This window comes from Electrophorus electricus, chromosome 1, assembly GCF_041902795.1.
Source record: "Electrophorus electricus isolate QZ-2024a chromosome 1, ASM4190279v1, whole genome shotgun sequence".
In the NCBI taxonomy this organism is placed as follows: Eukaryota; Metazoa; Chordata; class Actinopteri; order Gymnotiformes; family Gymnotidae; genus Electrophorus; species Electrophorus electricus.
In genome coordinates this window covers 21,502,654-21,518,720 of record NC_137497.1, presented here as the reverse complement: position 1 = coordinate 21,518,720, position 16,067 = coordinate 21,502,654, and the positions used below count along the sequence as shown (strand labels likewise).

At 39.3% G+C, this 16,067-nt stretch overlaps 1 protein-coding gene across 1 annotated transcript in view; it reads right to left on the bottom strand.

Annotated features, from left to right (window-relative positions):
• LOC145657477 (NACHT, LRR and PYD domains-containing protein 3-like) overlaps window positions 1-16,067 on the bottom strand; it is a 51,604-nt gene that overhangs the window by 15,670 nt on the left and 19,867 nt on the right. Inside the window, exons 8-11 of the mRNA XM_081712415.1 lie at window positions 13,252-13,422; window positions 10,457-10,627; window positions 6,824-6,994; window positions 943-1,116 (exon numbers count right to left, since the gene is read on the bottom strand). Of these exons, the coding sequence (XP_081568541.1) occupies window positions 943-1,116; window positions 6,824-6,994; window positions 10,457-10,627; window positions 13,252-13,422 (687 nt within the window). The remainder of the gene's footprint in view (window positions 1-942; window positions 1,117-6,823; window positions 6,995-10,456; window positions 10,628-13,251; window positions 13,423-16,067) is intronic.

Sequence of the window (16,067 nt, the reverse complement as noted above, 5' to 3'; positions counted from 1 at the left end):
GACCTACAACACACACACCCCACATCAGTGAGGACCTCACCTGGACCTACAACACACACCCCACATCAGTGAGGACCTCACCTGGACCTACAACAAACACCACACCATAAAGAAATCCCAACAGTATCTGCTGTGTCCTCTGTTTATGTACGATACCCAGCATGACCTGCAGGTTAACACTCTCCTGACATCAGAACTCTGAAAATGTTCAGCTCTTGTTCACAGTTTTATTGACAACAGGAGGAAACGTGAAACTGAATCACATGAAAGACAAATCAACAACAAGCCAGCCACAACAAGTACCGATATACACAAAACACAATGCAGCAAACTTCACAGAGAATAACATTATCCACCAAATAATGATCTGTGATTACAAATAACAATACAATAAACTACACACAACCACAATGTTTTCAAAAGGTATGAGATGTACGCAGACAACTGCATTAGCACGGCTATAATAACTACAATAACTATAATAACTACAATAACTAGAACTCTTGGAGTTGTATTCTCTCACTCTACGATCGCTACACACAGAAACCGACTCGCTGCTACTGACACCCTGTGGTTCATAAATGAATTACAACTAACCTCAAAAAATGGAACAGAGTTTATAAACTCCTGACAGAACAGCATCTGTACTTCCTGAGGAGGCTGAGGAAATGTAGCATGTCAACTAAAACTCAGCAGTTCCTACAGGAGAATGATGGAGAGTGAATTCCACAGTATGATATGGGAACGGCACTACTCAGGAATGGAAGACTCAGTTTTCAGTATTTTCTCATTCTCACTCTTTCATAAACACACACAGACACCAACACAGAAACACATACGCACGCACACACACACACACACACACACACACACACCCACACACATACACGTAAGCACACACAAACAAACCCACATACGCATGCACACACTAACGTTCCATACCTGAGAGTGTCCAGTCTGCAGTGGGGATCCTCCAGTCTAGCAGAGAGCAGCTTCACTCCTGACTCTCCTGGGTGGTTGTACGTCAGGTCCAGTTCTTTCAGGTGGGAGGGGTTTGACCTCAGAGCTGAAGCCAGAGAAGAACAGCCTTCCTCTGTGACCAAACAACCAGACAGTCTGCAGAAAGGAGGGAAACAGGTAGAGAGAGACAGAGAGTGAGATGCACTTCCAGAGCAGCCTGCATGGGGCAGCTAGAGAGGCTGGTAACTGTAGTGGAGGTTCCTCCACTCTCATCTCTCTCCGGCGTCCTCCATGGCAGATGGTTTTGTTCACTCTTCTCCAGATCGCTGCTGTCTGTGTTTATTTTTGCTCTTATTTTTATTCAGCCCTTCAGAACTCTAGTGCACTATTAACCTACATCAGAAGAACCCCAAAGCTGGACTTACACTGTGTGATTTCAGTGGTCTTATTAGACTGTTACATGTCAGACTGTATGAGATGATGCCAGTAAAATCTTGGCAGAATTCTACATCTGGCTGTGATAACAGGAGTAAAAACACTGTCACATTTCTGGACCTGTGACTCAGAGATAAAGTCTAAGAATCCTAAGCGATGCATACTTTTTTTGGAAGTTGCAAAGCTGATGCCAGACTTTCACAAGTGTCCTCAAGATTACAGATAGCTAGACTGCAAGTAGATACAACTGACAATACAATATAGTCTACAGTAGATACACTAAATATTACAATGTAAGTCACTCTGGATAAAAGCATCTGCCAAATGCTGTAAAAGTAAATATAAATGTACTCTTATGTGGTCATGGAACTGTCTTGGCTTTATAGGACATTTCTGAGAAATAGATATCCAAAATCAACCTGAATGAAACATGAATTCACCCAAAGGTATTATTATTTTAATAGGAGTTTATGAAAAATAGTAGAGTGAAATCTGTCCAAACTTACTCTGCTGATACTCTGCAAATTCAGTATATACAAAATGAGTGCATTATTTTGCCTAAAGGTAGTTTGACTTTAATATGGATTTATGAAGACATTGTACAGTGAGTGTCCAAACTTACTCTGCTAATAGTCAAGGGCTTCTACTCACATGTGGTAGTGGAACTGTTTTTGCATTTTGTTAAAATTCAGAAAAATATGTAAAACTTCAATATAGATTTATTAATGATCTGGTGATGGCCAAGGGCCACCATTCAACTGGCAGTGGAATATTTCAGCCCTGGAGTTCTCCTGCCCTGCACATTTGCCACATTTCACTAGTGATAACCCCTGTTTCAGCTGGCAGTCAAGATCTATAATAACCTTCTGAGAAACATTATGTAGAAAAATCATTTTCCACAATGCTTATTAAGCTGTGTAAATATATTACCAATTGTGTTTAATGTAATTATGCAATTTAACTAGTTCAATCAAGTAAACTGTATTTTGTACTTTTAAATGTAGTAAACGTGCAAGTCCATCGAAGCTCTTAAAAATACAGCGAAATACCGTAAAATCGCGCATATAGGCGCATAATTTAAAGCGCGGACGACTTGACCGTGAATCGCTAAAGCGCGGATAGCGTGATCGCGGTTGTAACCTAGTAACCACCTGTAACCTAGTAACCACCTGTAACCTAGCTACAAGGTTTAAATGTGTTTAAACTGATGTAGGGGACCTGACTGATTAATACACAGCTGTACTTCATGAACACCAGATGTTATAAATCACATCCCCGTCAAATCTCCCGTCACACCCTCACCCTCCTCCCTCCTGCTCTCAACTACGTGAAGATCCAACCGCATTTCTCCTAAAGACTGTAACATGATTGTTGCAAAGACAAGAAGTCCAATCTTGCTTATTGACAGTTTGGTCAAATTGTTGAGACTGTTAGCTGGTCAGATATCTGTGCTGAACAGTAAACAACTAAACAAATCAACATAGCTAGACTTTCTTTGCTAACATTACCTAGTTAGCTGTTAGCCATGAATGACGATCAGAGATTGAGTGAAAAACTCATACAGGCTTTGTCTGTCTGTCTTAGTCCATCTACTTTTACTTTTTGTCTGTCCCTTTCTGGTATTTTCCTTTTCTCTTGGAAATCACCATAGCAGCAAATATCCTCCAATTCCAGTTTGAGATTTTCTGTCATTTTCATGATCCACTACAGTTCTCTTCACCTCAGTAAGTTAAAACAGCTCCTCTGATGCTATTGGCCACTGTAATGACGTCATTCAATATTCTGCCGCCCCGGCCGTCCTACCACATATGTGATTGGATAAAATTACTGTCACTCAAATTGAGAAACTTGTCACTCATATTTCTGTTCCTGTTGGATACAAGTGCTTCTTGGATATTCATGTTATTACTACCTTTATTTTTTTTTCAAATGGTACAATTTAAAAAATTTGTGGAGTGTTTTTATTGTACCTTTTGACATTTTTTAATACGTCAACATAGACTTCCTAAAAACAAGGGCAACAATCACAAGGTTATTGTATTTCTATACCAAACTGTTTTCTGCTGTTTCGTGTGCTCCCAGTTTTAGTTGAGAAAAATATTAGGAACATTATCTTCACTACATATAATGGTGTTATACTGTTTCTGACCATTCTGGTGCCCTACACACACCCAAACACACCCTGCTGCTACCACACTACAGTTACAGTGAAACTACAAACACTCCATAACTGCAGCCTGATTAGATTTAATAGACAGACTGAACTCAGGCATGCTAATAGAACACAGATTTGTACCTTCAGTTTCCAGAGTTGGCTCTGTCCTAGAACAACTCCCCCAGGTCATTGTGCCAGTGTTGGGTAGTGTAGTCTATTGTGTGGCTGTGTGTATCAACATAAAATATCTTGGGTGTAGAAGATTACTGTACAATCACTGAGTGGATTTGAGCTTGTTACATCTACTACTGTATTTTCTTTTCCCTCTTCTGGTTTATGTTTAATGAAGACAGGTTTGGGGTGGAGCAAGTGTTGGGTTTGGTTTTTATTCTGTCTTATACTCCCCATAGAGTCAGACGGCATGTTTGTAGATCTCTATTACTTTTTTGTAATAGTGGTTTGTGCTCAGAATAAAGTGTCTGTTGTGGTCTCTCCCCCTACACTGGCACATAACAGATGTATAAAGGTTGGTATCTCTCTCTAATCATCTGCAGCTGAAATAACCAGCAACTGAAGATGGCTGCCTCCAACACTCCAAACACTGTAAGATAAAACTGATGATTTTCTTCATAATTTGTGAACCCTAAAGACGGCCATGTTACTATATTGTGTGGGATGTAGCTTGGACACATTCAAACTAGCATAACCATTGTATTAGAGTGTTGCTATGAACAATGCATTAAATAAGAGTTTTACACATTTTTTTTTTTTTTAACAGAGCAGTGCCTTGACTCTCCCACTATTTGTATTTTATATAATTTCCCTGCAAAACACCTTCACTATTGTTTCTGAACTTCTGAGCCCTCCAGACATCTTGTGGTTTTAAGTATTTTCTGTGGTCAGTGTTTGTTCTCCTGTATGGAGGAAGCAGAAAGACAAGGAGCACAGCAAGGGGTCCAGTGAGGAGCACATTCTATCAGTGGTGGTCACACACAGATAATAATTCTGCCTCTCTAACACACACAAATAGATCTGTCTGTCTCTCTCTCTCTCTATTTCACACACACAAACTCACAGATAATAGTTCCGTCTCACACTTACAAATAATAGATCTGTCTCTCTCTCTCTCTCTCTCTCTCTCTCTCTCTCTCTCACATATACACACAAATAATAGATCTGTCTGTCTCTCTCTGACTGTCTCTCACTCTCTATTTCAGACACACACACACACACACACACAGATAATAGTTCTCTTTCTCTCTCAAACACGTAGATAATAGTTCTGTCTCTCTCTCTCCCCATCTCTCTCTCTCACACACACACACACACACACACACACACACACACACACACACACACACACACGTTTCAATCGAGGTGAAGCATTATAAACAGCAAATGAAACATATTTGTGTCAATCTGTGTAATAAATAAGATTTCAAACAGTAGTCATATTGGCTCTGAACTAAACAGTGTGAGGTTTGGTTTACTGTGTATAAACAGTAGTTATACTGGCCCTGAACTAAACAGTGTGAGGTCTGGTTTACTGTGTATATACAGTAGTCATATTGGCACTGAACTAAACAGTGTGAGGTCTGGTTTACTGTGTATATACAGTAGTCATATTGGCACTGAACTAAACAGTGTGAGGTCTGGTTTACTGTGTATATACAGTAGTCATATTGGCACTGAACTAAACAGTGTGAGGTCTGGTTTACTGTGTATATACAGTAGTCATATTGGCCGTGAACTAAACAGTGTGAGGTCTGGTTTACTGTGTATAAACAGTAGTTATATTGGCCCTGAACTAAACAGTGTGAGGTCTAGTTTACTGTGTATGAACAGTTGTTATACTGATCCTGAACTAAATAGTGTGAGCTCTGGCTTGATTGCTGGCAAATAATTTCAGCACCAAATGTCCAGTTGAGGCCTGCAGAACATATTTACTGGGGGGACAGATGGGACCAGTGAACATCTTGTGGTGACACACTAAAATGGCCTTACAGCACAGAGGAATTTCAGGGTACACAAGTTAAGTGTATAATAAACTACATACATACTGTTTAATTCCTTATCAGATTATGACAAATCACATGAAGTCAGTAAGGGAGTCATTCATTAACCCATAAGATTACATTTTGAATGAATCATCACCAATAAATCAAGGGTGTGGGTTACATAAACATAAATATTATTATCTGAGAAAGGTTCATTTCTGTCCAGCACTTAATATTTTATATCACTTACAAGTATCTTCCATTCTTTGATTCATACCCTTGATAAAGGTTGTATTTCAAGATTCCAAAAATTGTGTGTGTGGTTATAATTCTACAAGTAGTTATAATTCTATATTTAGTTCTAATACTACAAGTAGTTATAAGTCTCCCTGTGGTTATAATTTTACAATTGGTGATAATTCTTGATGTATCTACATTCTGTAGTATCAAATAATGAATTATGGATGCAGAAATGTCAGAAATGTCTGAAGTTCTGATGTAATTACAAAACACCACACATGCTAGGTACCACACACACACACACACACACACACACACACACACACACACACACACACACACACACACACTTAGACAATATCCCACCCAAAAACACAAGGGAATCATGTGTGCTTGTAAAAGAGTCCTGTAATGTGTCTAGAACCTCAATAGTTCAGCTTTAAATGTTTTAATTAAGATTTTAAGGGCTTGTATTTGCAGAGAGATTAGAATGACTGATGTTTACAGTGTTTCCATACATAAACTAGATAAAATCACTCAGTGAAAATCTTACATTAGAACACTTCATTTTACAACACTATTGTTGGGAGTTTCTGAATATATTCATCCTGTAAGACATTTTGCTAAATTTCTGCGCTCAGGTGACCAAAAATGCAGCTTGTGGACAAAATGCCAAAGCGCCTAGTTGAAGCAGCATTGTAATAAATACACCTGTACATGTGGACAAGGACTCATCTGTGTCTCCTCTTTACAATGTTATATTTCTCTTATACACTTGAATATCTGCTTATGCATCACAAATGTAACTCTTTGTCTCCACAGTGTGGTCATTTAATGAAATGCAGTGAGGTTTCAACAGAAAACTATATTTAGAAATATTTAGAGAAGAGAACTTTATAATATAATATAAAAATGTATATTTCCTTGCATTGCCTTGTCTGGCAATGTTTGTTTAATACTGTACTATAAGGGAGTTGACACTGACCTTTTTAAAATGCCTCTTTATTTACATTCAAAAATAGTCACAGAAACTCACCTGAGAATCTCCAGTTTACAGTGTGAACTCTTCAGTCCAGCACAGAGCTGCTCCACTCCTGAATTCTGCAGATCATTATTATTCATCTCCACCTCTCTCAGTGAGTTTTCTGTTTGTAGAACTGATGTGAGAGATTTGCAAGACTCTTGCGTGAGACCACAGCCAGATAGTCTGTAAATGAGTAAATACAGTAAATAATGTAGTTCAGTCAGAGGATGATGAATTCAAAGATCTGAACTGCTAATAAAAATGTAAAGAAGAGTTTGAAAGGTCTGGAACACACTGATACATTTTCAGCCTTTTAATTTTACAAACACAGCAACATTTAACACTGCTGTGTCTTTATCAAAGACAAAATGGACAAAAACATGACAAATAACATTCATTAGCAACCTAAAACAGATGAACAAATAATGGATGGTTGGTTCATAAGTCAGTGAATGGCAGTTACCATAATCAGAGTCCAAATATCAAAATATCCCACCCCTAACACCATAACAGGAAACAGAACAACATAGATCTCATTCAATGTTTCACAAATACAAACACATTAATATACAAACCGAAAATATTGTTGGCAGACATGCAGAGTAGTGATTATGGAGAAATAAACACTGCAGTATTGATTATGGAGGAATAAACACTGCAGTAGCGATTATGTTGGAATGAACACAGCAGTAGTGATTTTAGAGGAATAATCACAGTAGTATTTATTATGGAGAAATAAACACTGCAGGAGTGATTATGTAGAAATAAACACTGCAGTTTTGACTATGGAATAATGAACACTGCAGTTTTGATTATGGAGGAATGAACATTGCAGTAGTGAATATTAGTGTATGAACACTGCAGTACTAATGGTGGTAGGATGAACACTGCAATAGTGATTATGGAGGAATGAACACTGCAGTATTGATTGGACAGAATGCAGAGAGCAGAATCTTTTACTAGTGTTTACATTCCTTTGCTCACAGTATGAGTCACTGATCATGAAACATTCTCCTCTGCCTTTGCTTTTCCCAGTGAGGTCCTGAGTTCTGTCTGAGTGGTGCACCAAGAATCCTAGAGGCTTAATAGCTGAGTCAGGGACCCCATCAGTCAGTCAGGTGTGTGTGAGGCAGACCCCATCAGTCAGTCAGTTCTGACTCTCTCACACACACAAATAATATATCTGTCTGTCTCTCTCTTGTGGTGACACATTAAAATATCCTTACAGCACAGAGGAATTTCAGGGTACACAAGTTAATACAGTGGTAAAACCACTATTATATTGTATAATAAACTACATACTGTTTAATTCCTTATCAGATTATGACATTCACATGAAGTCAGTCAGGGAGTCATTAATTAACCCATGAGATTACAATTTGAATAAATCTTCACCAATAAATCAAGGGTGTGGGTTACATAAACATAAATACTGTTACCTGAGAAAGGTTTAATTTCTGTCCAGCACTTAATATTTTATATCACTTACAAGTATCTTCAGTTCTTTGATTCATCCCCTCGAAAAAGGTTGTATTTCAAGATTCCAAAAATTCTACTTGTGGTTATAATTCTATGTGTGGTTATATTTCTACATGTAGTTATATTGCTAAATTTGGTTCTAATTCTACATGTGATTATAATTCTATGTGTGGTTATAATTCTCAGTGTATCTGAATTATGTAGTATCAAATGATGAATTATGGGTGCAGAAATGTCTGAAACAATATCGCTACTTCACACAACTAATTTATTCACTAAAATCAACTATTAACACAAAAAAAAACAACTAAAGTCAGCAGAGCTGTGGGGCTACAGTGAGAGTGGACACAGCCAACACTACAGCAGACCTGTGGGGCTACAGTGAGAGTGGACCCAGCTGACACTACAGCAGACCTGCGGGGCTACAGTGAGAGTGGACACAGCTGACACTACAGCAGACCTGTGGGGCTACAGTGAGAGTGGACACAGCCAACACTACAGCAGACCTGTGGGGCTACAGTGAGAGTGGACCCAGCTGACACTACAGCAGAGCTGTGGGGCTACAGTGAGAGTAGACATAGCTGACACTACAGCAGACCTGTGGGGCTACAGTGAGAGTGGACACAGCTGGCTCCTCTGTCTATGTCTGCTGTGTCCACTCTCTTCCATGTCCTCCTCCTGGACACTTTCACCATCAAGTTCTTCTGTCTTTTCTCTCTCATGCTGTCTTCTTACTAAAGAAGGTTGCCATGGCAATAACATTACTCTTTCTCTTCATCCTGGTTGTTTTCTGTCTCTCTATACTAACTGTAAATGAACAAGCAGGAGTATTTTATATTCTAGCCAGTTCCTTATATTTAAGGAAGCTAACATTAACCTCATTAGCTTTGTTACAGTACATCCAGTGTGACACACACACACACACACACACACACACACACACACACACACTTCACTGCTTCTCTCCTCCTAATCTCCTGATTACTGATTACTGTGTCTTGTGTGTCTTTCTTTCTCTCTTGTAATTAAGTCCACAGGTTCACTCGTCCAGTGCTGAACATTGTTCCTCACTACTGTGTTCAGATGTCCTGAGTTTACTGTCAGCTGTCTGCTCAGTTTCTCTCTCTGCTGACTCAATGTCTTCTACCATCACTGTTCTTTTTTGTTTGCTGTCTCTGGCTTGATGAAAAAATTAGCAGCCAACATTCACTCCTAAGTCAAGCTAATATGATGTTAGCATGAGGTATCTAGGAGTAGTAACCAACAATATACTGTAACTTGGCAAGCTTAAGGTTACTAATATTAGCCAGCTACATGTTTCATAAAAACACCCGTGGAGAGAGATCACAGGTTTATCTTAAGGAATAACCAATAAACCTTTCAGTTCTATTGAATGAATATTAATTTGTTGAGTTCTTTCCTCCAGCACGGCTGTCAGTTCAGCTCACCTCAACATGTGTTGAATACACGGTGTAAATCATAATGAGAACAGGGTCTCCCACCCAATAACACAAGGGAATCATGTGTGATTGTAAAAGTGTCCTGTAATGTGTCCAAAACCTCAATTGTTTAGCTTTAAATGTTTTCATTAAGACTTTAAGGGCTTTTATTTGCAGAGAGATTAGAATGGCTGATGTTTACAGTGTTTCCATACATAAACTAGATAAAATCACTCAGTGAAAATCTTGCATGAGAACACTTCATTTTACAACACTGTTGTTGGAGTTTTTGAATATATTCATCCTGTAAGACATTTTGCAAAATTTCTGTGCTCAGGTGACCAAAGATGAGGCTTGTGGACAAAATACCAAAGTTCCTAGTTGAAGCAGCATTGTAATAAATACACCTGTACACGTGGACAAGGACTCATCTGTGTCTTCTCTTTACAAAATTATATTTCTCTTATACACTTGAAAATCTGCTCATGCATCACAGATGTAACTCTTTGTCTCCACAGTGTGGTCATTTAATGAAATGCAGCAAGGTTTCAACAGAAAACTATATTTAGAAATATTTAAAGAAGAGAACTTTATAATATTAAAGTGTACAATTCCTTGCATTGCCTTGCCTGGCAATGTTTGTTTAATACTGTACTATAATGGAGTTGACACTGAGCTTTTTAAAATGGATCTTTATTTACATTCAAAAATAGTCACAGAAACTCACCTGAGAATCTCCAGTTTACAGTGTGAACTCTTCAGTCCAGCACAGAGCTGCTCCACTCCTGAATTCTGCAGGTCATTATTATTCATCTCCAGCTCTCTCAGTGAGTTTTCTGTTTGAAGAACTGATGTGAGAGATTTGCAAGACTCTTCATTGAGACCACAGCCAGATAGTCTGTAAAAGAGTAAATACAGTAAATAATGTAGTTCAGTCAGAGGATGATGAATTAAAAGATCTGAACTGCTAATAAAAATGTAAAGAAGAGCTTGAAAGGTCTGGAACACACTGATACATTTTCAGCCTTTTAATTTTACAAACACAGCAACATTTCAACATTACTGTGTCTTCATCAAAGACAAAATGGACAAAGACATGACAAATAACATTCATTAGCAACCTAAGACAGGTGACCAAATAATGGATGGTTGGTTCATAAGTCAGTGAATGGCAGTTGCCATAATCAGAGTCCAAATATCAAAATATCCCACCCCTAACACCATAACAGCAAACAGAACAACACAGATCTCATTCAATGTTTCACAAATACAAACACACTAATATACAAACAGAAAATATTGTTGGAAGACAGGCAGAGTAGTGATTATGGAGGAATAAACACTGCATTAGTGATTATGGATGAATAAACACCGCAGTAGTGATTATGGAGGAATGAACACTGCAGTATTGATTGGACAGAATGCAGACAGCATAATCTTTTACTAGTGTTTACATTCCTGTGCTCACACTGAGCCACTGATCATGAAACATTCTCCTCTGCCTTTGCTTTTCCCAGTGATGTCCTGAGTTCTGTCTGTGTGGTGCACCGAGAATCCTGGAGGCTCAATAGTTGAGTCAGGGACCCCATCAGTCAGTCAGGTATGTGTGAGGCAGACCCCATCAGTCAGTCAGGTGTGTGTGTGACTCAGACACAATCGGCCAGTTAAGTGTTTGTGAGGCAACAATCTCATGTCTGCTGTTGACATGAAATGTGTCCCTGGAGTTTGTCCTTCATGGACTGCATGTGTGCAGTAAAATACTGGGGAGAAGAGGACCATTCACATGTTGTTTCAGTTGGATCAGAACTTCGACTCACTTCTCACTTCTCTCCACTACAGCAGACCTGTGGGGCTACAGTGAGAGTGGACACAGCCGACACTACAGCAGACCTGTGGGGCTACAGTGAGAGTGGACACAGCTGACAGTACAGCAGAGCTGTGGGGCTACAGTGAGAGTGGACACAGCTGACACTACAGCAGACCTGTGGGGCTACAGTGAGAGTGGACACAGCTGACACTACAGCAGAGCTGTGGGGCTACAGTGAGAGTGGACACAGCTGACACTACAGCAGAGCTGTGGGGCTACAGTGAGAGTGGACACAGGTGGCACTATAGCAGGGCTGTGGGGCTTCAGTGAGAGTGGACACAGCTGACACTACAGCAGACCTGTGGGGCTACAGTGAGAGTGGACACAGCTGGCTCCTCTGTCTCTGTCTGCTGTGTTCACGCTCTTCCATGTCCTCCTCCTGGACACTTTCACCATCAAGTTCTTCTGCCTTTTCTCTCTCCTGCTGTCTTCTTACTAAAGAAGGTTGCCATGGCAATTGCATTACTCTTTCTCTTCATCCTGGTTGTTTTCTGTCTCTCTATACTAACTGTAAACGAACAAGCAGGAGTATTTTATATTCTAGCGAGTTCCTTAGATTTAAGGAAGCTAACATTAGCCTCATTAGCTTTGTTACAGTACATCAGGCACCCAGTGTGACACACACACACACACACACACACACACACACACACACTTCACTCCTTCTCTCCTCCTAATCTCCTGATTACTGTGTCTTGTGTCTTTCTTTCTCTCTTGTAATTAAGTCCACAGGTTCACTCGTCCAGTGCTGAACATTGTTCCTCACTACTGTGTTCAGATGTCCTGAGTTTACTGTCAGCTGTCTGCTCAGTTTCTCTCTCTGCTGACTCCACATCTTCTACCATCACTGTTCTATTTTAGTTTGATGTCTCTGGATTGATGAAAAAATTAGCAGCCAACATTGAGTCCTAAGTCAAGCTAATTTGATGTTAGCGTAAGGTATCTAGGTGTAATAACCAACAATATACTGTAATGTGGCAAGCTTAAGGTTACTAATATTAGCCAGCTACATGTTTCATAAAAACACCTGTGGAGAGAGATCACAGGTTTATTTTAAGGAATAACCAATAAACATTTCAGTTCTATTGAATGAATATTAACTTGTTGCGTTCTTTCCTCCAGCATGGCTGTCAGTTCAGCTCACCTCAACATGTGTTGAACACACCGTGTAGATCATAATGAGAACAGGGTCTCCTACCCAAAAACACAAGGGAATCATGTGTGATTGTAAAATACATTTTGCAAAATTTCTGCTCTCAGGTGACCAAAAATGCAGCTTGTGGACAAAATGCCAAAGCGCCTAGTTGAAGCAGCACTGTAATAAATACACCTGTACATGTGGACAAGGACTCATTTGTGTCTTCTCTTTACAATGTTATGTTTCTCTTCTAGACTTGAAAATCTGCTCGTGCGTCACAAATGTACCTCTTTGTCTCCACAGTGTGGTCATTTAATGAAATGCAGCAAGGTTTCAACAGAAAACTATATTTAGAAATATTTAAAGAAGAGAACTTTATAATATAATATAAAAGTGTACATTTCCTTGCATTGCCTTGCCTGGCAATGTTTGTTTAATACTGTACTATAAGGGAGTTGACACTGACCTTTTTAAAATGGCTCTTTATTTACATTCAAAAATAGTCACAGAAACTCACCTGAGAATCTCCAGTTTACAGTGTGAACTCTTCAGTCCAGCACAGAGCTGCTCCACTCCTGAATTCTGCAGGTCATTATTATTCATCTCCAGCTCTCTCAGTGAGTTTTCTGTTTTTAGAGCTGATGTGAGAGATTTGCAAGACCCTTTATTGAGACCACAGCCAGATAGTCTGTAAAAGAGTAGATACAGTAAATAATGTAGTTCAGTCAGAGGATGATGAATTAAAAGATCTGAACTGCTAATAAAAATTTAAAGAAGAGCTTGAAAGGTCTGGAACACACTGATACATTTTCAGATTTTTAATTTTACAAACACAGCAACATTTCAACATTACTGTGTCTTCATCAAAGACAAAATGGACAAAGACATGACAAATAACATTCATTAGCAACCTAAGACAGGTGAACAAATAATGGATGGTTGGTTCATAAGTCAGTTAATGGCAGTTACCATAATCAGAGTCCAAATATCAAAATATCCCACCCCTAACACCATAAGAGGAAACAGAACAACACAGATCTCATTCAATGTTTCACAAATACAAACACATTAATATACAAACCGAAAATATTGTTGGCAGACACGCAGAGTAGTGATTATGGAGGAATAAACACTGCAGTAGCGATTATGTTGGAATGAACACAGCAGTAGTGATTTTAGAGGAATAATCACAGTAGTATTTATTATGGAGAAATAAACACTGCAGGAGTGATTATGTAGAAATAAACACTGCAGTTTTGACTATGGAATAATGAACACTGCAGTTTTGATTATGGAGGAATGAACATTGCAGTAGTGAATATTAGTGTATGAACACTGCAGTACTAATGATGGTGGGATGAACACTGCAGTAGTAATGATGGTGGGATGAACACTGCAGTAGTGATTATGGAGGAATGGACAGAATGCAGAGAGCAGAATCTTTTACTAGTGTTTACATTCCTCTGCTCACAGTATGAGTCACTGATCATGAAACATTCTCCTCTGCCTTTGCTTTTCCCAGTGAGGTCCTGAGTTCTGTCTGCGTGGTGCACCGAGAATCCTGGAGGCTTAATAGCTGAGTCAGGGACCGCATCAGTCAGTCAGGAGTGTGAGGCAGACCCCATCAGTCAGTCAGGAGTGTGAGGCAGACCCCATCAGTCGGGTCAGGTATGTGTGAGGCAGATCCCATCAGTCAGTCAGGTGTGTGAGAGGTAGACGCCAGTCAATCAGTCAGTCAGTCAGGCTGCTCTATCTCTTCCTCGCTCTCTTTCACACACACACACACACACACACACACACACACACACACACACACACACACACACACACACACACACACACACACAATACTTTGGTCTCTTACAATACTTTCTGTCTCTCTCTCTCTCGTACACACACACACACACACACACACAAATAATAGAGCTGTCTGTCAGTCTCACTTACTCTCTCTCTCTCACTCACACAGACACACACACACACACACACACACAAACACACACACAATACTTCTGTCTTTCTCTCTCACACACAAAATAGATCTGTTTGAATCTCTCTCTCTCTTTCTCTCTGAGGCACACACACACCTAATAGTTCTGTCTTTCTCTCTCACACACACAAAATAGATCTTTCTGTCTCCTTCTCTCTCTCTGTCTCATACACACACACAGACACACACACAAATAATAGTTCTGTCTCTCTCTCTCTCTCTCTCTCTCTCTCTCACACACACACACACACACACACACACACACAGGGACAGAGATAATAGTTCTGTCTCTCTCTTTATCATGCACACACATAGATAATAGTTCTGTCTCTCGCACGCACACACACACACACACACACACACACACACACACAGATAAGAGAAAGTATTGTCATGTTTAACTATCAAGTTTAACTGGAACACTTTCTTAGAAGTACAGGGGTTTTAAAATGTGATAAACCAAAGTAAATTAGTAAATTAGTAAAGAGATAAAAAAAAACAACAACTCAACTCTCAAGTAAGAAACAAGAGAACAACAATTTTGATGAAATTTCTCAACAACACAAGAAACCATCTAAACACACAGCAGCTAACAGGAGTGGAACAGTAGCATCTTGCAGCAAAACTACAAGGACAAAACTACGGATAAAGCCAAGGAAGACGTGGAAAATTACATGAAACATAAAAGGATAATTTACATTTACATTTATATACAGAATACAGTGAACAAAACCACCATCAGCAGTCTCCTGTTATATACAAAATACAGTGAACAAAACCATCATCACCAGTCTCCTGTTATATACAGAATACAGTGAACAAAACCACCATCAGCAGTCTCCTGTTATATACAAAATACAGTGAACAAAACCATCATCACCAGTCTCCTGTTATATACAGAATACAGTGAACAAAACCACCATCACCAGTCTCCTGTTCTATACAGAATACAGTGAACAAAACCACCATCACCAGTCTCCTGTTCTATACAGAATACATTGAACCAAACCACCATCAGCAGTCTCCTGTTATATACAGAATACAGTGAACAAAACCACCATCAGCAGTCTCCTGTTATATACAGAATACAGTGAACCAAACCGCCATCACCAGTCTCCTGTTATATACAGAATACAGTGAACAAAACCACCATCAGCAGTCTCCTGTTATATACAGAATACAGTGAACAAAACCATCATCACCAGTCTCCTGTTATATACAGAATACAGTGAACAAAACCATCATCACCAGTCTCCTGTTATATACAGAATACAGTGAACCAAACCACCATCACCAGTCTCCTGTTATATACAGAATACAGTGAACAAAACCACCATCACCAG